A 21,748-nucleotide genomic window follows, 5' to 3' on the forward strand; every position below is an offset into this window, starting at 1 on the left:
AGAAATCCGATCCAGATTGCTGAATCATGATCTGCTGGAAACAAGGCAGCGTGAGCCCAGAAATATATATCCTAAGCCAGAGTGCGTTGCACTTAATTCTTGGAGGGGGAGATTAGAGGGTGTGACCGGTCTCAACATTTTATTTTTGGCAGTTTTACGTAGCGCATATTAAAACTCTGTTTTTGTTTGTGTTAGGTTAATAAACTGCCAAAAATGAAATCCTGGGTTTCCATACATGCCAAAAGACGGATTCAGGCAGATTGAGGCTGCCTCAGTCTAAGTCAATGAAGAAGATACATTCTCACGACTTTCTTTTCGAAGTCTCTCACTTGCCTGCTTTAACATTTTGGCATGTATGGAATGTCTAAAGGAAGGCCTGTATCCATCCTTTCTTGTTTCATTGTCGGGTCCCCACCAATCAACCACAGTTCTGCAGGCAATGCACTTTCACTGCGTGGGGAAGCTGAAGGCACCCCACACCTTGTTCTATGCTCAACCATGGGCCTTCAGTTTGGATCTCAGTGGTCCTAATACGCAGACCCTCGCAGAGTTCTGCTACCACATGTGTCGCAAACACACTACACAAACATGCGCGGTGACTGCGCGAGCAAGGAATGGGGTTCACACACAAACTAGAACTTTACAAGAGAAGAGTCAGTAGTCCGTGCTCTCTCCTGACTTAGAGAAAAATGTCTGCGCATAATAAACTTTTAGAAAAACTTAAAGCCAAGACCTGTTGACCCTGCAGGGGACACACCCATTCCAACAAGTGATAACTTGGCCATGCACCAGAAGTTGGAAAGAGATCAAAAGTATGGCACGAGGATTCTTCTTTTCAACTCTTGAAAAGCTCAGTTTTTTCTTGCTTACTTTTTGTTAAAAGCGCTACCCGCAAGTATTTCTACTTCATGTCCGTGGTGGCTAAGGTAGTGTTGAGGAAGAAATAAGCTAGGAGGGACAGAGTTGCGTATCTGCCCTAGGCTGCACTAAAGTGCGGCCAGCTTCTTCCTGTTGGAAGCCTCTTCCCATGTTTTAGGGAGGCTTGGAGATCAAAATCTACAGTGAAATTCCCAAAGGTTGCCTGTCTGCTTCCTTTTATGGTGCTGGGCTGTGCTTTGAAACATTATGCAATTATCAAGCACACCAGCCTGCCTGTGGAATGCTCTCTTCAAAAATAACAAATGAACAGGGAAGTAAAAGAGCTAATTTTAAATGAAACATGGCAATCTTTGCAGTGCATGGTCATTCGTTTGAAGGAAGTCTTCACTTCACTCTTGTGGGCTTCTTTCCATCTTTGGCCTCCATAGTGGAGGCGAAGTAAAATAAATATAATTAAAAACACTGGAGACAAGGTACTTCAAATTCAAATGTGAACGTTTGTGGGTGGATCTAAAATTAAACACACATTCCCACTGGAGGGGGCCTATTCTCGTGGAAGGCCGCGCCTCCCTAGTTTTTCATTTTTATTACATTGTTGAGCTCGATGTGTTTTTCAGAACATCCAAAGAAGTGATTGGGCTAGGAGAAAAGGCATAAATGGGATGTTTTCGACAAACTCCAAGGCTTTACATTGCAATCGGGTTACGTCATTGAACACGTACCAAAATCTAAACACAGATACAAAATATTACTATGCACCACGTCATGAAAAGCATAAGTGCACACGTGTGTTTAGATAGATAGATAGATAGATAGATAGATAGATAGATAGATAGATAGATAGATAGATAGACGGACACAAAGTCTAATGGCTACACTCCACTCTGAGGAGGCACATATCTCCTTAATTCCCACAGTCCAGTTAGGGGGTATAACTGGTAACCTGCTTTTTTTTTTTAACCAGACAAAGAAAAAACATTCTTGCATTCTCGTCCCAAACTGTTTCTTTTTTTTCCCAGCCAATGTCAATGAAAGCAAACGATTAGAGACAGGAACCACAGCTCCGAAGCGCAGACCAGCCCTGTCTAGCAGCAAAAAGACAACAGAGGGAAGAAAACAGACAGGCTGGAAGCCATGGGAATAGCTAAATCACTCCAGTCCTCTCTGCAGCCTTGTTCTCACAGGCCCAGAGAAAACAAACACGCGCAGCACAATGACACCCGGATGTGCCGCGCTGATCCCCCCCCCCCCCTCCCTGCGAAAACAAACAGGACAGGGCCTGACAACACCGGCGAGAACCCGAGTGCACGGCATGTGGAGCACGTGTGCTGTGAAGCAACACACACACACACACACAGACACTAACAGAACTTGGACCCCACGACCAAACAGGCCCATTTAAAAATCACTTATAAAGTTCTTCAGGATAACTTTAGAGAAAGATGTTCGTAATCGGTTTCACTCCTGGCGTTCTTGTTCAGTGCACTTAATAGCAAGGCAGCAGCGTCAGTACACGTACACGCATTGACAAAGCAAATAGACTCCCCAGAGGTTGTTGGAGATGCTGTACTACATGGCTAGAGAGGTTTTTTGTATTTAAAAAAAAGACACAAAAAACAATTACACGTCTGCCCGCCTCATTTTGTAGGCTTATGTCTACAAAATGTCATAGGGGCCTTTTTTTTTTTTTTTTTTACCTATCCAAGTTGGATCAGCAAGGAAATAATTAGCATCGATAAAGCGTTTCTGTCCCCCCTTCACTTTGTGGCAGAGATGTGGGGGGTAACACAGATGGCTTGGGCGGGGGAAGTAACAGGCCATTGTTTGCAGCACAACATGGATTGTCCCCATATGTAGGAATATGGGGTTTGCGGAGTGCTTGGCCGCGTTCAGAGTATTGAAGACAGACATGACTGACCACATTGTTTTCGCTGTAGCTAAATATTTGGGTGCAATGTGGACGCTGAGGATACAGAGCCTCAAGGCTGGTCATTAAGTGTACCGTAAAACCTGGAACCCTGTAAATTGTAAATTTTGCTTAGTATCAGGATGAATTGTGACGTTTTAAATGTTTTAACAACTATGAATTGTATTTTGTGTATCTTTTATGGTGATAATATTACCGAAATAAAGATTTATGAAATTAAATGAGCACTTATTTTTTTGCACAAAATGCGTCCTTTCGTCAAAATTTTGCGCTAAATGGCAGATTTGCATCTCACCTAGTATTATGAAATGTTGAAAATGTTTGCATTATTACGCAAATGCAAATTATACAAATTTCACCCACCACTAGCCTTATGTGGGAAACTGTGAAACCTTCTGAGTGCAGATGTGTCTCCAATGTATTTGCTTCAAGTGAGATGCAAAACAGGGACTATCATGAGCCGAAGTCGAGCCACAAAAATGACCGTGTCAGCAGAGAGGATTGCAGTCGGTGCCCCTGGCAAGCACCGTGCCAAGGATCACAAGGGCACCATTAGCTGCGCTTTATGTAGGAAGGGCACTGGATTCCTCCTGCCATATGAAAAGCATTTCTGTTTGGAAGTACCTAGCACCCAGGAAGGGGCCTAATAGCCGGCGTCTCCCTAGGGTGACACTAGTTTGGTCGTCTTATACCTGGAGCAGCGACGTCATTGAAAAGCATGAACGCCCCACCCACCTAGACCCGCTTTTTAATGGCAAAAGGCTGCTAAGCGTGGTGGCCGGATGAGATTACACTAAACTTTCTAGGTCCAAAACACCTTCCTTGATGTAGCTCATCCTCCTTAGGAGGGTTTGAGCTAAGGATGGGGTGGGGGCTTACTTGTTGGGGGTCCTGACCTTCTGGACCTGCCCTTGGGGTCGCCCACCTTGTGTTCGTTTATGGGGCGTTACCAGTGGCAGTCACTAGTCCCCGAGCAGGGATGTTCTGGGAAGCGGTTCCCTCGTTGCTTGCTCTGTAAATGTACACATTTATTCAGCTGGAGGTCATGTTCTTGTTTGCTCTTACTTGTTTATTTTTTATTCACTCACTATTACTTACTATTGGACATGCCCCAATGGGGAGATGTAAATATTGAACTGGATTGGGAGATGTAAATATTGAAAATGTGTGAATTTTATGCCAACATTCATGTGCTGTGTCAAAAAATGAAAGATGAGATATTGCTAGTTCTGTATTTGGGAAATCAATCTATTTAATTTTACTCAGATCTTTTGTGCTATGTTTCAAAGTAAATCTAAGCTACTTCCTTTGTGCCAAGTCTCCTTTCCTGACTTGGTGGGTAGAGAGGGGTCGCCGACATTGCGCATACATTTATTTATTTATTTTATTTTGAAAGTTTTATATAGCGCGAACAAGATCTTTGCAGATATCAGAGTGCTTTACAGTGTAGGGGAGTATATATAAACAGATACATCAATAGTGTTAAAAGTACAGTGAAGTGAAATCTTAAACAATCAAGTAAGTCAGTTTCAAAGTCAAAACAAAAATGCAAAGGGTTCGAACAAGTAGTACAGATGAGTCTCGAGTCTTTGTAGTTTATCCCCAGTAGTAGTTCAAGTGCATTTAGCCATGAGGATCGCTTTTACTTCTTTCTTAAAAAGTATGGTAGAGGGGATGAGCCTGGTTTCAGGGGGGAGTGAGTTCCAAATCCTGGGAGCCATTCCTGAGAAAGAGCGTTTATAGGTTTTTTCCTTGCGGAATCTTTTAGGCTTTAGCAAAAGATTGTTTGTGCCTCTATTGTTTCTGGAGCCTCCAGAAATCGTCAGCTTCTGAGCGAGGTATCTAGGTGAGCTCAGGTGGACAGCCTTGTGCGTCAAGCAAGCGATTTTCAGGTGTATTCTGGCTTCAAAAGGCAGCCAGTTCAGGGATTTGAAGTCAGGGGAAATGTGTGAGTGTTTCTTTGATCCAGTGATAAGTCTCGCTGCGGCGTTTAAAGAGGCTCTTATGGGTGCCGTAGTAGCTAGGGGGAGACCACAGAGGGTGGTGCTGCCGTATTCTATTCGAGGTATGACTAGTGATTGTACCGCAGTTTGGAAGTCTTTGGCTGGAAGGAAGGGTTTAAGTTTCCTAAGGGTGTTGATTTGGTAGTTCGCCCCCTTAGTTGCTTTGTTGATGTGTTCCTGCATGCTGAGATTGGTGTCAAGTGTTATGCCCAAAGATTTTGCTGAGTCCACGATGGTGGGTTGAACATTGAGTGCCGTTAGGTGTTTAAGCCACATTTGTGCGGTAGTGATCTTCGCGGGAGGTGAGATCAGAAGGAACTCTGTTTTAAGGGCATTGAGTTTGAGATGATTAGCGGCCAGCCAGGATTGGGTGCTTCTGATCGTTGAATTCAAGAGCGTGATGTCTTTGGGTGATTGTAGTTTGAGATAAAGTTGGGTGTCATCGGCATACATGTGGAAGTGTACATTGGATTCTTGTAGCAAGGTGGTGAGAGGTTCCATAACTAAGTTGAACAAAGTTGGGGATAGGGAGGATCCTTGTGGTACGCCTAGCGATACAGGTGTTGGCGCGGTCATCAAGTTGTTGCTCTTGAATTTCTGCGACCTGTTATGCAGAAAGGACGTGAACCATTTGAGCACAGTTCCAGATAGGCCCATTCTTGTGTTTAATAGTTCGAGTAAATTCTCATGTTTGACGGTGTCAAATGCGGAGGAGAGATCAAGGAGGATGAGGAGGCAGGTATCGTTATGATCTAGGATTTGAAGAGTGTCGTCAATTATGTGAGTCATAGCAGTTTCAGTACTGTGATTTGCTCGGAAGCCTGATTGATGAGAGTTGAGGAGATCAAACTGATCAAACTGATTAATGTGTTTAGTCAATTGTATTTGTGCGCATTTTTCCAGCAGTTTGGCAAGAGTCGGAATATTGGTAATGGGACGGTAGTTGTTTACGTCAGAGGGGTCGGCTGTAGGTTTCTTTAGCAAAGGTGTGACTTGTCCAACTTTGAGGGAGTCGGGAATGGTCCCTTGTTGAAGTGAGCTGTTAATGATTTTAGTCCAGAGTGGAAGGAGCGACGGGGTAAGGACTTTGACAGCGTTGGCAGGAAGGGGGTCCGTGAGGTGATTGGATGGTTTCAGGGTGCTGAGCAGTCTGCCAATTTCTTCTTCCGTGTAGGTGACAAAGGATGACCAAGTGGCATTGTTTTTTGGTTTAGTGGGTGCTATGCATTGGGGTTTGGAATTTTAGCGGAGGCTTTTTTTAGCTGCAAGGGTGCGACTTCATTAATTATTGAGGCCATAGTGTTGAGATAGTGATCGGTCAAGGATTGGACGTCCTTAACGCCAGTAGGAGGAAGTAGTAAGTTGCAGCTGTTGGGGGGCAGAGAGTTTGAGTTTAGTTTTTTCATGTCTCTTTTCCAGACTTTGGGCCTGGAGGATTGAACAGGGTTGAATTTAACTTTTTCATTGATGAAGAATGTGATAATATGATGGTCTGACCAGTCACAGGGTTGGATAGATTCGAGTTGGATAGAGGCCTCTTTGGAGATGATAAGGTCGAGGATAGAGCTTTTCTCGTGTGTTGGACTGTTGCAAATTTGAGTGAGGTCAAGGGCGTTAAGGAAATTCTTCAGACCTTTTACCACCGCATCATTATGATCGTTCCAGTGGAGGTTGAAGTCACCAAGGTATATTTGTGTGAGTTGTCGCCCGGAGTTGGTTGAGATCATATCCATGATTTGTTGGGAGAAGGTAAGGTTGTCGCCGGGTGGGTGGTAAACGCCGTGAAGAGTGCAGATCGGTTTGCCCTCATTGATAATGTCGAGGCAGATGTATTCACAGGAGGTTGGGGAGGGTAGGGAAGGGGAAGTTACTTTCAAGACAGAGAGGTTGCTCCTGTATATACATGCGATTCCGCCACCTTTTTTATTGCCAGACCTGTCAAGTCTAGTGATGAGGTAGTTGGGGGGAACCAGAATGTCCATTATAGGTGTAGAAGATTCTGTTAGCCACGTTTCAGTCATGATGATTAAGTCGAGATCCAATTTTAGGATGAGATCAGCGATAGCGGAGGAGTGTCTAGCGGCTGATCTGCAGTTGAGGAGAGTGCATTTGAGACGGGTGTGTCGAGGGTGGAAGGGGGTTCTAGAGCGAGGGGGACTTTACTCAGGTTACTATGGATAGCGATTCTGTTGTTCAGTGTGGGGGGTCTAAGGGGATTGGAGTGGATCGTAGGAATGGCAGTGAGAGTGTCGGGTGTGTTGCTATGGGGAGCTGAGTCGTAGGAGCGGAGGAGGGTGATTGTGTCGAGGTCCGAGAGAGGGTTGCAGGAGCGATGGGGGCGGTTTTCGCGGTTGTGAACAGGGATTGAGGTCCAGTGCGATTGGGGTCGAGTGCGAGAGTTCGCCGCCCGGGTGGAGGACCAGTTGGGAGGGGAGGTGATGGTGGAGGCGCGTGAGGGGTGTCTGGGGTGTGTGCTGAGTAATTGTTTGATGATGTGAATGTCTTGTTTGATCTGGTGGAGGGTGTTGGGTGTTGGGTGACTGGAGTGTGATAGACAGAGTAGTTGTTGTTTGATGATGTGCATGTCTTCTTTGAGCTGGAGGAGGGAGGCCGTAATGTAGTCCAGTGTGGGAAATGTGTTGGAGGTGGGGATGGAAGGGTCGGGCGTGGATGCCATAGGGGAGAGGTTGGTGGTTTGGATGAGAGTATTGGTGGTAGGCGGAGAGTGCAGGGTGGAGGATGGGCGTTTGTTAGTGGTGAAGGGGGTGGAGGTTGGGTAGTGGGGGGTGAGACTGGGGGGGGAAGTGGGATTGTAGATGGTTCTTTTTTGATGAGAGTATTGGTGGTAGGCGGAGAGTGCAGGGTGGAGGATGGGCGTTTGTTAGTGGTGAAGGGGGTGGAGGTTGGGTAGTGGGGGGTGAGACTGGGGGGGGGGAAGTGGGATTGTAGATGGTTCTTTTTTGAGGGGGTGGAGTTGAGTTGATGGAGGTGGTGTGTTCTGTGTGATTAGTTAGTGGGTGGAAGTGGGGGGGATAAAGGGTGGGGTTTGCCTTTGTGTGTGTCGGTCTGATGCTGATCTAGGTTAGGCGGGTTGCGGGTGGGAGCTGTGGTATCAGGGGTGAGAGGAACGGGGATGAGGGCTGGTGTTTGGGGGGAAGGGGTGAGGTGGTTGGTGTATGAGGGAGAGAGATCTATGTCTGTGCTTGAGGGGTGTGGGGTAGCTACGGTAGGTGGGTGAATGACTAAGGTGCCGGGAGTAAAGGAGAGGTGCATGTCGTTTTGGGTGGGAGCTGTGGTATCAGGGGTGAGAGGAATGGGGATGAGGGCTGGTGTGTGGGGGGGAAGGGGTGAGGTGGTTGGTGTAAGAGGGGGAGAGATCTGTGTCTGTGCTTGAGGGGTGTGGGGTAGCTACTGTAGGTGGGTGAATGACTAGGGTGTCAGGAGTAAAGGAGAGGTGCATGTCGTTTTGGGTCTGGGCTAGGTTAGAATGTTTGTGGTTTGAGGCTGTGGTGTCAGGGGTGACAGGAATGGGTGTGGTATGAAAGGAGGACAATGTGAGGTTGGTGGGGTGGGGGGGGTGCCGCTGGAATGTGTGGGTGAGGGATCTATGTCTGTAAATGAGGAGTGCGAGGTAGCTACATTAGGTGGGTGAATGTCTAAGGTGCCGGGGTTGGGGGCTGTGAATTCAAGGGTGATAGGCCTGAGGGTGCTATGAGTGGGGGTCCGATGATTGGCGAGGTGTTGTATGAACGTGGGGAACAGGTTGTCTAGTAGTTCCAGGTTCTTGTCTGTGGATTGAATTAGGATAATCCCGTTATTGTATATAGTGATGGTGGTTCTGCCCGGGAAGAGTTGGGATGGTGTGCTGGAGAGTTTTAGGCCATGCGCAAAATTCCTGGAGGTGGAGACGGTGAGTAAGGTGCGGAACGCTTTTCTCCATTGGGCTCTGCGTGTGGTGTGGAAGATGATATCAATGTTCAGTGAACCATTGACTGGTGAGAAGTAGGTGTCTGCAAAGGGAGTTTCAGGGTGGGACCTCAGGAAGTTGTGTTTAAAGCGTTTAGTGGCTTTTTTTAGTGAGTGAGGGTGGGTAGTTGATTCTATATGTGTGCTTGCCGACGGGTTCCATGATGGGAGGACAGTCTAGGTAGGTGTAGGAGGGAGGGTGCACTGTCATAAACAGTTGCGTGGGCCAAAAGTGACACTAGTGAGTGCACAATAATGCTATACGCAGAGTACAGATGCAGACAATAATAGTGAGATAATCAGAAGTGACACTAGCGAGCTGCCAAGGTATTTGAGGTAGTAATCGGTGCATACAAGACTAACACTTGAGATGGGTGCAAGTTGCACAAGTGTAGGGTGCACAATAAAGATATAAGGGAGCAGAATATTGATGAGGACTGCAAGTTAGATGGAGCAGGGGTGACACCAATGATCAGCTAACAAATATGAGGTAGTAATCAGTGTATACAGGAAGGAACAGTGTAATGAGTGCAGGTTACATCAGTGACAAGTCTATGCGAGATATTCTTCGGTACATTATAGGAATAGGAGTGAATTCGATGTAGGTTATAAACAAGTGCAGAACAAAGTAGAAATATAATACTGACAAAATACTGGACTAAAATAACTGTGCAGACCATAAAAATACCTAAATCGAAGGTGACAATAGTGAGTAGTCAAAAATATGTAAGGTACAGGAGTCAGTGACAGAATACAATTGCACACAAAAATTATATGAAACAACAAGTGTAGCAAACGGTGCATTACCGGTGACGATAAAGTGGGACGTGCAAGATACAATTAGGAATATAAAATATAATACCACTATAAAAGGCAATAGTATATGGGTAGCAATAGGTGCAGAAAAAGTGAAATGTGCGTAAGATTATTCTGGTTTCTATTTGTAGAAGGCAGCTGTGACTTTTTCTGCGAACAGCAGAAAAAAGTTTAACATAAGTAGGATACCGGAATAGTTTTCAGGCAGAGAGGTTTTCGCCAAAATTGATATGCTACACAGCTAAAGGATCCCAAGAAAGGGTTTTATGAAGGGTCATTTCTGGTTAAGCCGCAGTGCTGGAGCTGCGAAGGACAGTGCAGTCCAGTTTATCAAGAGAGAAAAAGCTGACCAGACAGATCATTTAATCCTAGTGAACAGAATGGGTTATTCTCTAGACCCCACCGACGACACAGCGGTACCCGTCTGTACCTTGGCAAGAACGTGAAATGTCGTGAATGCAGAAAAGCATCAAGTCTAGAGCCCTGAGTTACCACTACACAAGGGCATTATGTAAATGTATAAACTGCTTTATGACTGCACCATTCTTTCACAGACGAGCAAAGATTCAGCAACGAGTGACGACCAAGCCGGATACCAACACCCTCCCGGTCAGAGAAGATGTACGAAGGGGCTTCAGAAGGTTTGCTGAGAAGTCTGCACCTTGAAGTTTGTCTGTTTTCATGTTAAATAGTGTGAAATATTGGTTGATGAATCCCTCAACATATTCAGACATATGTCTGGACAAACCATCGTCAAGCGGAATTCAAGTTACAAGGTATATTACTGAAACACAAAGGTAGGAACCAAAGAGGGGCAGCTTGTTCTCCTTTTCACGCGAAAGAGAAGTATAGGGTAACACCGTCCCTCGAAACCAATCTAAAATCAAGAATCTAGTAGGCCTCAGCGAGGGGATCAAGGTGTTCAGTCACTTATAATTATAAAGTTATAGAAGATAAACTTATAACCTAAAATATCTCACAACAGTAAATGATGTTGTTGGCCAATAAAACTCACTCACAGATATGAATGCTGCGATTGGTTTGTTGGGACAGATGCAGAGCAAAACAGTACAGCAAAGTGGCTATTTCAATTTCCACAATTACAAAAACATTTTTAGAAAAAAAAATCAGGCAACAGGCCTGAAAGGAATATTTTAAGTGATGCAGCTTGTGATTTAATTTCACCTCCTTTCAGGGACTTACGTTGGCACTCAACTGAGTGGTTAGAGCAGACACCTTCTCTTGAGAAGCATCCAACTCCCTTCGTAGCTTGCGTATCTAAACAGAACAGGAAACAAAATAAGATTTCACATTCCTTGTGACTTACTGTACACAAACACATTGATCCACAATAATCACACCAGGTACAGTCAGAGTACAAATCCTCACACTTTCAAGTAAAGCCTACTCAGCAAACCATGCTGAGTGCAAATGAGCTAAATTCTCAGTCAGACACATGTAATCAACACCTCACTTGCTCCTATTCAATCTAACAAAAAAAAACTCATGGCAGCTCTGATGCAAGAGCTGTCAAGGACCTGTCTGTATCAGTCTGCTTTATGTCACCACTTCAGGCACCCCCCGCAGCAGCCAATTTTTCACATCAAGGGAGCACCCAACATAGTCCAATTAGGTGGTCATCAAAAGGCCAGCCTGATTTATATGGAATCATGTATAACATTGGCAAAGAAGATGCCTCTGTTAGGTTAGTAAGGCTGGGGCAGGGTCAGTGATATATCTGGGCCTTCTAGAATGCGACCAGAGAAGTGGAGATGCCCCATCCCACTCCCGGCATCTAGAGGCCTGTTGGACTTTCTTCCATTTTGTCTAGGGGTGAGCCCACGTATGGCCAACAGTGAAGCATCAATTAGGATTTAGTAATCACGGCCAATCACCTGTAAGGGTCTCAAGGCGCTGGAGTTGCTAGATGCTTCGCGGAGAAAGCAGTGGAAAAGCATCTTCCAAATGAAATTCAGAAATCTTATGCCTGGCCCGATACCACTGCTGGGGATTGCGTAGCTGTTGGGGACCTTACAAGGGGGCTTCTGACAGCATTAGATCGTACATACTGAGATAAGTTTGAAGGACAGCAACGAAGGTGGGAGAGGGAATATTGACCTTTTAACAGGAGAGTGACGTTTATGAAGCACAGTTGTTCGGTTTGCTGAAGATTTTCAATTTAACAAGTTAACGATTGCCAAAAGTCAGAAAAGTTTCTCACCTCTGAATGACACTTTTCTTCGGGCTGGAAAAAAAAAAGAAAAAACACCCATGAGTGGAAAAAAAATGATAATTTATAACATTAGATAGTTCTACAGTGGGCACGTGTAAACAGTAATTCAGGTGAGCTTGCAGTACTCGTCACATTCAGCCCCATCTGGCTTCATCAAACCCCTTTGTGCTGTTGCCCCCTCTAAGAGTCTTCAGAGCGTGAAACAAAATGGGTGCCATCTCAGAACAAGCGCACGCGCCATTGTACCCGCTGCCTTCCTGGCATTATTTATTTTATTTTTAGATACCCAAGGGGGATTTATCTCTTCTCTTAGGCATGCACTTGGAAAAAAACAGTTTCAACATAAACTAAAGTTCTCTGTTCGCCCTTGTCTTCTGATGTCAAACAAATCTGCCCTCATTCAGCTTTTGTGCTGCAAACATTTTCCCAAAAACCTCCAGAGCAGGACCTGCTGCATTATATGCTCATCTCTGCTACAGCTGGCGTGAAGGTATAGTGATGCGTATCAAGATATGTGGTGAGACATGTGAGGAGCGGGCCAGGGAGAGACAGATATTCATATACCTCCCAACTTTACCCAACATGTGACACTGTTCGCAAAGGCTTCACACAATAGTAGTGTTCACACAAACACACACTGCCACAAGTGGGGTTGCTTGCAAGAGTGCAGTGCATTGGTTGTGCAGTCAGTCCTGTTTAATCCATACTCTCAAAGGCTCCAGAAATGTGTCTGCCAGTTTTGCTGCAGCTGGTCCATTGAAGAACAATGCGGTAATAATACCCTGTTTCTCAAACGAGTAAGGCCTTCCGACCACAAGGTCTATTGCTGAAACCACATTACCTAAACAAGGGCTTTCTTAACACCGCTTTGAACATCTCGCGCCCCTGCTCTGGAATACACAGACAGCCTTCAGCAACCCACACATTTTTAAAGAATCTATCTGCCTTTGAGGAAATGCTCTGTTGTAAATTACTTTTGATCCATTCTTGATTGAATCTCGTTTTCCAAAGGGTCTTCAAAGAGAGTCCAGGGTGCCTGGAATGCCATTTGGCAAGACCCAATGTGGTGAGAAAGTATCAGATTCAAGGTCGAATCAAAGTGAAACATTAAAGCCAGGGAAAGAGAAGAAACAAAGAGTCTTTTTCCCCTCAGCTATGGAGTGTTGAGGCTACAAACCATGGAGACACATGAGGACAGTGCCCAACCTCAGGCAACTTTAATGCTGCTAGATGGACAACCCTTCACAAGGGGATGCTCCACAATAGAAGGAACTAACATTAGTTTGTTAACCTAGCACTCGCTACACCAGTCTCGCCATTTCATTGTCTCTCAAATAAAACGTGAAACTTTAAATTAAATAGAATGACACTCATTTTAATGTGATCAGATGATTGAGGGCTCACTCAGCAAAGCCAAGATTCAAACTTGTGAAGAGCAGGTGACATTCATCGGAGAACGCTATTTTGGCTGCAAATAGAACCCAGGTGCTGAGCGCAGGTTCACCGCTTCCATCTGAGTTTTTGGTACACGCCGTGATTCTCTCAAAACTGAGATTTTAGTCTGCTTTTATGTCTTGAAAGGCCCCATAGTGTGGGGAAGAGACAGAAGCAAGAACAAACTAAATACGAAGCAGGGTGCCTAAGCCTTGCAAATGCATTGAGCTTTTTAGATTCTAAAAGTACACTTAAGAGATAAACTGTTTCATAGACTTGAGCTAAAAAAATAAATCAAGATCGATTGCAAAGGCTATAAGTAAATATAAGTAATTTCATCGAATACCAGAATGACGCCTGCAAACTAATTCAGCCATGAATGCCCATTACATCACAAGTGATTCTGGCATTTGACATTCCATATATTTGTCCTGCCAGGACCGCTCTGCCGCCTCTCCTTCCCCCTGGAACTCCCTGCCCCTGAGATCAGGGTTGCCCAGGCTTTCATTCTCTTATAGGTTTTTAAAGTCCATTTTTAGCTCTCAAGGCTGTTGCATTGCCAATCCTGCTCTTTAAGCTCACTCTCTCGATTGCCCACTACTGCATGCCTGTCATACTTTTTCTGTAGCATGTTCTTTTCCCTTAATTTTAAGCTTCAATAGCTTTCCATATTTGTCATCTTTCACTTTTGACGTATCAGAGTTGCCCACTACACCTTGGTTACATGTTGCGCTGTGTCCATTTCTACTATGAAATTAAATAAAAATACATTCTGAGATCTGCATTCAAAATATTTACAAATAGAATTCAAACAGTTCCCAAAATGCACAGATTTGCTAAATATATCACGAGTACTAAACAAAATCATGGCCAAGAAGGCGGCTTTCCTGGCAGCCAAATGCCTGATAAACTTACCGTTGAATAGACCGAGGAGGTACTCGAAACCAAAGACAGGGAGGATCCGTGGACTAAAAAAATAGAGAAAACAGCATAAACCAAACGTACTTGCAATTATTAACAGAGTAATGTATTACTGAGTTCACATACATACAAACGTGTGTCAGCGTGCATATCTTTAGGCATAAATAGACAAAGCTTTGCTTCAGTACAGATAGCCTTGCTTTGGTACCAATGCTTTGGAGGAGACCATATCTGCTGAGTGATGCAGGAATACTGCTCCAGGCATGAAGTTGTGCACGAAATATAGAAATCAGGGCCAGGCAAACTATCAAACACCATTAACAATCACAACCCCCACCAAAACATCACTCTTTATGGCAAAGCAGCTTTGGGTGCAGATGTGCACATAGAGATTTACCAAGCATGAGAAGATAGGGCAGCACTGGCAAAGCTGGTCCAGGGCCAGCCTAGACTAGGTGCCACCTACAGATCTACCAGCAGGGTATGTTTGAAAGCCCCAAGCGACAGGTCACCAAACCAGAACACAAAAGGTGAAATAGAGTCCAGAGTAATTTCATCTCGAATGCCAGAAAACTGTTTATGGACAAGGCCAACCCTCAACCAACATCTGCTACTTGTGACATACATAACCAACACACATCCAACCACACACTCTCAAAAGGTGCCCAAAACTGATGGAAATCAGAGCACTTTGACATATAAGTGCTGTACAATGCTGCCACACAATACATTTCAACTATGGCTTGACTGGGGTTTCTGAAATCAGTGAGCAAGCATAGTACATCTAGCAGTTGTGCCAGTGTTGAGGAAAATGTGCATGATAGCACAAACCAGCCACTTTATAAATATATATTTATTCAGAGCGTTGCAGCAGCACACAGAGAAAGGCACGCGGACCACTGAGACAGCGCAATAATACCCAACGCTTGAGAAAAGAGGACAGCTTTTCATCTAACGTGCACAGAGCTAGGGGAAAATTATCAACTGTTTGATCCAGACCACAGGTAAAATAGTTACAATGAGATGAAGTAATGAAAACTTTAGATTAATAAGTAACAGAATCCCTAACGGTGCTGACCAGAGGCCATTCATCCGACAATTACACTTTCAAGGTTGTTAACTCAATAAATTGGTTAAACCACCCACCCATAGAAAGGCTGGAAATATTGGACTTCTACTGCAGTTTTAGGTCAAGCTCACGAGACCATTTCAGTAACAAGTTTACCCTGCATTGGAAACATTTAGTGCGGTGGCTTTATAGCCAGCCCCACGCATCTTCAAAGTCCGGCATTATTTGAACAAGGTAAGTTTTGACTGTCGAAAGAAGGTGTCACCCCTATATATCCAAAACGTTCAACTGTAATAGATCACCTGTAACTTCTCAAATCAATCTACTGTTTGTACAACAAAATTTTCCCTAGGAAACCTAACAAGAGTGTGGGTGTCTTTATGAATTGCAAAAACTCTCTCACGCCCAAATGCATCTTCTAATGCCGGGACCATCAACCTATGGTGTTTGCAGGGAGCACAGCCTTTGAAAATAAGCACGCTGAGACTGGCTTGGAAATCCGATTGCTTCCAAGAAATATTTTCATTTCTGGCTATTCCGGTTGCCACTTGCACCAATCCCCTGAAGGACAGTCCAATGTATTTGCTGTCAAATTTAACAATCTACATTCCTAAAATTGCTCCTCCGATAAAGTGAGTCAGGCACCAGGACTGGGGTAGGGCCACCTGTCAGAAACATCGAAATGGTGAAGCAAGGCAAGTCGTACTGCAAGATGGCTGTAAATGCTTGGCTCTCCCAATGTCCAGTATCCACCACAATTCACATTTGCTGAATCTGTGCTGGTAACGGTCATCCAGGGCTAATTTATACAGAAGGGAGATTCCTCCCTCTGATAGGCTAAGTTAATGGCTTCAACTTATCCAGAAAACAGACAATCTGATCATAGGCTGGATTCCCAAGCCTCATCTGGCCATTTAAAGTACTGCAGCGAAGAATCTGTGGCGACAGACTTGAGCCTGCAGGTGGCAGTGGGGCAAGCTACGGGCGCTGGAGGTAGGAAGTGTGAAAGCCACTGGGAGATACAGCAGCAAACCTGAGCTGCGGAAGGAGATACATGAGAGATCTAGGGAGACAGGAGGTGTTGCTGGAAAAACAAAATAAAACTGGAGAGTCGCCGTGATCACCATGACGCGCAGAGGAGTTGTCATTCTCCTGATACTGGCTGCATCACTTTCTAGAGAAGAGAACTCTGATGCCAATTTTCATCCTCCGTCCTTCGGTCACCCCTTTGCATTTCATAAAGTATAAGGCAGATGCGCCTGGGATCATCATGCTGAAGTGCCCACTGATTGGCCACTGGTCCCGAAGAGCACGTTTGTATGCCTAATCAGTGGCCAATCTATTGCAATGCCCCATGTAGGTTTCTTCTCGTATCCCTAACCATTTAAGTCCTTAACGATTATAGAACTTTCTGTCCCAAGTGGGACTTTTACATAAAAAAAAATCAGGGGGGGGGGGAGCAAGCATCACTCTCACCAAAGGTATCAAAAAGGTTTAAGGTAAGCTGGTGTTCAGGTCTCGTATTAACGTAAAGAATCTTCAAATTTAATCGTGCAATCAGGGAAATTAGATATTAAAGCAACTACAACCCAACAAGAGGTCGGTTTTATATAGCACGGACAGCTTCCTGGCGAGGATGCGATGACTACATCTGAAATGATTAAACACCCATGCCAGCACGTTTCATGCTTCTTTCACAAACGTGTATTTTTTGCAACCCATAGCAACTGGATATTTCCAATTCACTCGAACTCAAAATATGCCAGGGACAGCATCCAGCGCCACAGGCAAAACACCTCTCCTTTCCAAGAGCTGACAGTCACATGTATAGCTGCACATATAGTCCCCATTCCGCCTATCAGAAAGCTATAGTAGCCCTTACTCCTCTCGTGTCCATTAATTTGCAAACCCTGAATTTCCCCAGGGTTTCTGGCTTGTGATGCTTCACACTTCTCTAGGCTTGTGTACTATGCATTGTTTTCATGCATGTGCCCAGGAGCAGAGGACGTCTGGGAGGCCTTCCATTTTAGCTTTAGGTATTCTGTTCTCTTGATTCCATTTCCGTAGTGTTTTGTTCCTGCACTTTGTTTTTAGCGCATATCCGTTCCACCAACGCCTTTACCTTGCAGAAGGGGAGCCAAGACCAGACAGAACCATTTTTAGTCATAGAGTTTCATCTCCTACTTGGAGCTGGATTTCACAGCCGGTCACTGCCTAGGGGCGTCTCACTCCTCCGACAAAGCAGATTGTTACATCAATTTTACGCAAAGTGCTGAACTTGGCTATATTACAGATCACATAGCTGAGGGCATTCAACACTAAGATAAACAACTCGGGCACAAAGGGTTGAATGTGGTGCTCCTGCCTGTTCAGACAAAAGACAGTCGGTTCTAGGAGAAGTCCCTTTGTCTTTTCTCCTTCCCATACTCTTTTCCATGACTCAATGCCCAGGAGCAGGCGGGCTGGCGAGGATCTCTCATCAGCCTCAGCTTTGCTACAGCATGTGTACCAACCATGCCTCAAGAAAGGGATTACTGCAGGCTCTCCCAGTCTGGAATCACAAGGCGAGCAGACAAAGAAAGTCAAATGCTCTTAAGGCAGCCTCTTCAAACAGTCCATGGGCGGGTCGGGGTCGAAAGGGGTAACAACGAAAATCTTTTATTCTTCATCATCAGGAGGAGCTCATTTTTTGGGTGTCTCAAAGGCAGTAAGCCTGTGGTTTTTATTGTTTGATAAGCAGTCTACTTTCATACCCCTTTTGCAGGTTGAAAGATGCGCCAACGTAGCTCGATGATGGGAGCGTCAAAATCCCCTGAAGAGAGCAAAGTCCTCACAAGTTGTTGTAGCGGACAGCACATAAATAAATAGTGCACGTATTGGTCATTGCTCATAGGGACAGACTTCGAAGACACAAACTGTTTCATCAGGAGCTCCAAGAACAAGTACTATTTTGGACGCATATGTAAAATTTTACTTCGACATTCTAAAGCGCCTTCGGTCTGCTAAGTGTGCACCAAATCCTGATCTCAAACAGGACTCATTTTCCCCTGAATTATAAACCCGTAAAGCGAAAAACCACGCTAAGCTTGTGTTGCAACGGTATCAACAGCGAGGGGTTCTGTAGAACACGTCCAGCTTTGATGGCGCTGATCCGAAAGAGCGGCATTCTGCGCCAGTGTTGCATCGGCATAAGATAGGTACTGGTGATCAGCTGAAGACCAGGAGCATAAATTCCCAAAATAGGAAATTAAACGGTGCTGCCACATTGGAAAACACCATAATAAATTGTAGGGAAAGGAAGTGAGTGGAGCAACAGGGCCACGTCTACTGTCCCAGCAGCTTTTCCATTTCTGGAAGCTATGGAAGAGTTTAAACCAAACAATATTTCCGAGATTAGCCAAGATGCCAGCAAGGACGAATGGTATTGAGAGGATTGGTGGTAATGGGAACCAGGCTTCTCACTAATACTTTGAGGTTTTGAAAGCTTGAGCAAGACTATGCGCATGTGGTCTGGGAACATCTAGCAGCCTTTACATATAAATGGCGACGTGGCCATTGCCATTCATGGGTGTTTTAATTTTCCTTTCATTTGTATTCATCTCTAACAATGTTGTAGACTCTAAACCTGGCCAGTACAAAAAAAGAAAATTATTATAAAAAAAAAGAAAATTATTATAAAAAAAATTCTTAAAAAAGAAAGGTAAAGTAAGTGAGTCAAAAGCAGAATTTCCAAATGAATTTGCAACTTTGTTTTTTAAAGAAGAATGTATTGCAGTGTTGTGCTCTGGTGGCGCGGAAGTGTAGGAACACACACGGAAGTCTTGTGCATGCATTGTTGCAACTTTCAGGTTGAAGAGCCACAATTGCAGAAGGATATATTGGATAAGTTTACCCTGAAGCAATAATGTAATTGGGATATCTGTGCGCGAGTCTTCATCTGAACTGCGACTGTGTAATATATGGTGCATCTTACGTCTCATGGCTTTCATAGAATCCTTTCAAGAAATTAGTTGAGAATATAAAAACGTCTGTTTAAGAAAGATGTTGGTGCAATGGAAGATAGGAATATCAAGCTCTGATGATGTGAACAATTTTGCAAAATACAAGCTGCAGTAGGTCAAACGGATCGACTGCTTATATTGAGAACTGGAAGAGCATATTTTAAAAAAAAAACTCCTGGGTAACATGAATAATCATAGTCTCAAAAAAGACAAAGAAAATCACCTGACGCTTCTATAGAATCATAAATTTAGAACTGGATGCTTCAATATTTCTTTTTAGATATTCCTGAAACTAGCACTATTGCGGCTCATTCCGTTTAGTCGTAACGTGTGGCCTCATATGCACGTTCCATCCCCCACCTGTATTTTTGAATTATTAATTTGACATATTATTCTTGGAGTCTGTATTGTTCTTACCCCCCAAAGGGGTGTTGCTCTTAAGAGGGACGTGTCATAGCAATGACAGTCAAGATTTGCTACTACAAACATGGGTGCATCGAAGAGAGAGGTGGCCGGTGAGTCACATTGACACAAAGTGCCTTTATTTTGGGATCAACAATGTCGGCTTGTTTCCTACCATCAAAGATGGTTGTTTATACCTAGATCGGCTACTTCAAACAGAAACTGGTAAAAGCCAGGTCTCTCTCAGTTCATGAAGCGTAGACCATGTTCCTATTATTTGAAGTTGGTATTACATGTTCTTCTTGGCACTCATTAGATAGTTCTGACAAAGAACAAAGTCCACACAGTAAACCCAGTGATTATGAACTCAAGTGGATCTGTTCAAAGTCTGACACTCTTCTTTGCCTGGAAACAAAGCTTGGTGAACATCTATGACGCGGTGTGTGGTAGCCACTACACGCACACGTTTGAAGATTTGCATTTGTTGCAGTCTTTGCAAAACGTCATTACGAGTGCTCCCCAGGGTAAAAGTAACGAGCCACCTACGCAGCGGAGAGAGCAGAAACGACACGTAACATGTTTCAGAAGCAGTGAGGAGCCATGGACTTGGATACTTCTGTGCACACATCAATCAACCAACACAAGGGCGTGGGCTCAGTCATTCACCAGATTTCCAACCGTGCTCTTTTACCGAATTACAAACCTCTGTCACCTTTACTCCCTCCTTCCTCACCTTACTGAATTTACCAGCTATAGCGCTCATGCCTTGATCAAACGAGTAAGCAGCTATTTACCTTTGCCTAATTTAAATTATCCAACCCCTCTGTAGTGTATGTAGATGCACATAAACATGCCCAAATATTACAGAGTAGAAAACCTGCAGGTGGAGTGTGCTCATTGCACCTTCATTCATACATTGATATTTTGCTCCACCACTATGTGTTCCAGCACAATAATATTTTCATAATACGGTCTAACAAGCACTGCCAAAACAAACCGGTCTTGGCAGCGAAACCCATTGGCTTCGGCAATGCTTTTTTGCTCCTTAAAGAGAATAGGTGGAAGAAAGACGGTGCGAGGGAGAGCACAGTCCCTCACATGCACTGCAATGCAGACGCCAGAAGTAGGAAGATACATCATCCAATCAAAGAACAGAGACCGAAATGTCTCTGGTTGAGACTAGCACACGAATGCGGGGGAATGCCACTGAATAGGCAGCAGGGATATTGACAAAGAGACAGAAAAAAAGAAATCGAATTAAAGGGAGAAGGACATAGGATGTAACAAAGATCAATCCATCTCCGGAATCCCAGGGACTCGCAGACTTGTCTTTGATGGGCCAAGGTATGCTATTTCAAATTGCAAGTACCCTCTTGAAAGCCTCCAAGACCTGTTGAGTACATAACTACTCACAGCATAACTAGAAGTTGGAAACTCTACTGACCAACACACTATCCTCGAAGAGCCTGGAAATATCTTGGAGTTTTTCCCATCATGTCCAGTAAATGTAAATGTCCAGTATTTGTAAAGCGCGAACAATTACTCAAAGGTGTCAGGGCACTGGGGGCCGTCGGGAATATTAAGCGAGCTATTGCCCAGAGCCACATGGTGCTGGGCAGACCCCTGCCACCGGTGCCGGGGATAGAACCATGATCCCCAGCGTCCGTCGCCCTGGCCGCTGCGCCACACCTCTTCCACGGGCAGCCTTGAAAGAAAAGGGGCTATACGGAAGCCGGCGGGATGGTCATCAGCTGATTACTTGCAGGCGAGTAATGTTCTAATTCCTGATAAGTCTTGGTTCATAATCCATTGACCACCTTTCATCACCACCATACCGCACAAAAGATTATTTTCAAATCAGTCCACCAGCAAAATATAGGCATTTCGAATGCTTAATTTGTCAAATTTTTAGCTGGACCAGCTTAGCCGTTTTTTCAAATATATGTGGATAACTTATCTCTGAACAATTGTTTCATTGCAATCAGTAATACAAAAAATACCTTTTAAATTTGATGTTTGTTCTGTGCTTTGATCTACTGACATAAAATAATTCTACGACTGGGCATAAAGTAGTTCACAATGTAGTGCTTTGCACAT

The 21,748-nt window shown here is 44.4% G+C and overlaps 1 protein-coding gene across 10 annotated transcripts in view; it reads right to left on the reverse strand.

Moving 5' to 3' along the window:
* NAV2 (neuron navigator 2) overlaps positions 1-21,748 on the reverse strand; it is a 669,134-nt gene that overhangs the window by 54,306 nt on the left and 593,080 nt on the right. For all 10 annotated transcript variants that reach the window (XM_086959512.1, XM_086959519.1, XM_086959517.1 and 7 more), the window contains 3 exons: positions 14,174-14,226; positions 11,813-11,836; positions 10,795-10,869 (listed from right to left, as the gene is read on the reverse strand). In XM_086959512.1, coding sequence (XP_086815638.1) covers positions 10,795-10,869; positions 11,813-11,836; positions 14,174-14,226 — 152 coding nt within the window. The remainder of the gene's footprint in view (positions 1-10,794; positions 10,870-11,812; positions 11,837-14,173; positions 14,227-21,748) is intronic.

The sequence above is a fragment of the Lissotriton vulgaris genome, chromosome 2_2, assembly GCF_964263255.1.
Source record: "Lissotriton vulgaris chromosome 2_2, aLisVul1.2, whole genome shotgun sequence".
Taxonomy (NCBI): Eukaryota; Metazoa; Chordata; class Amphibia; order Caudata; family Salamandridae; genus Lissotriton; species Lissotriton vulgaris.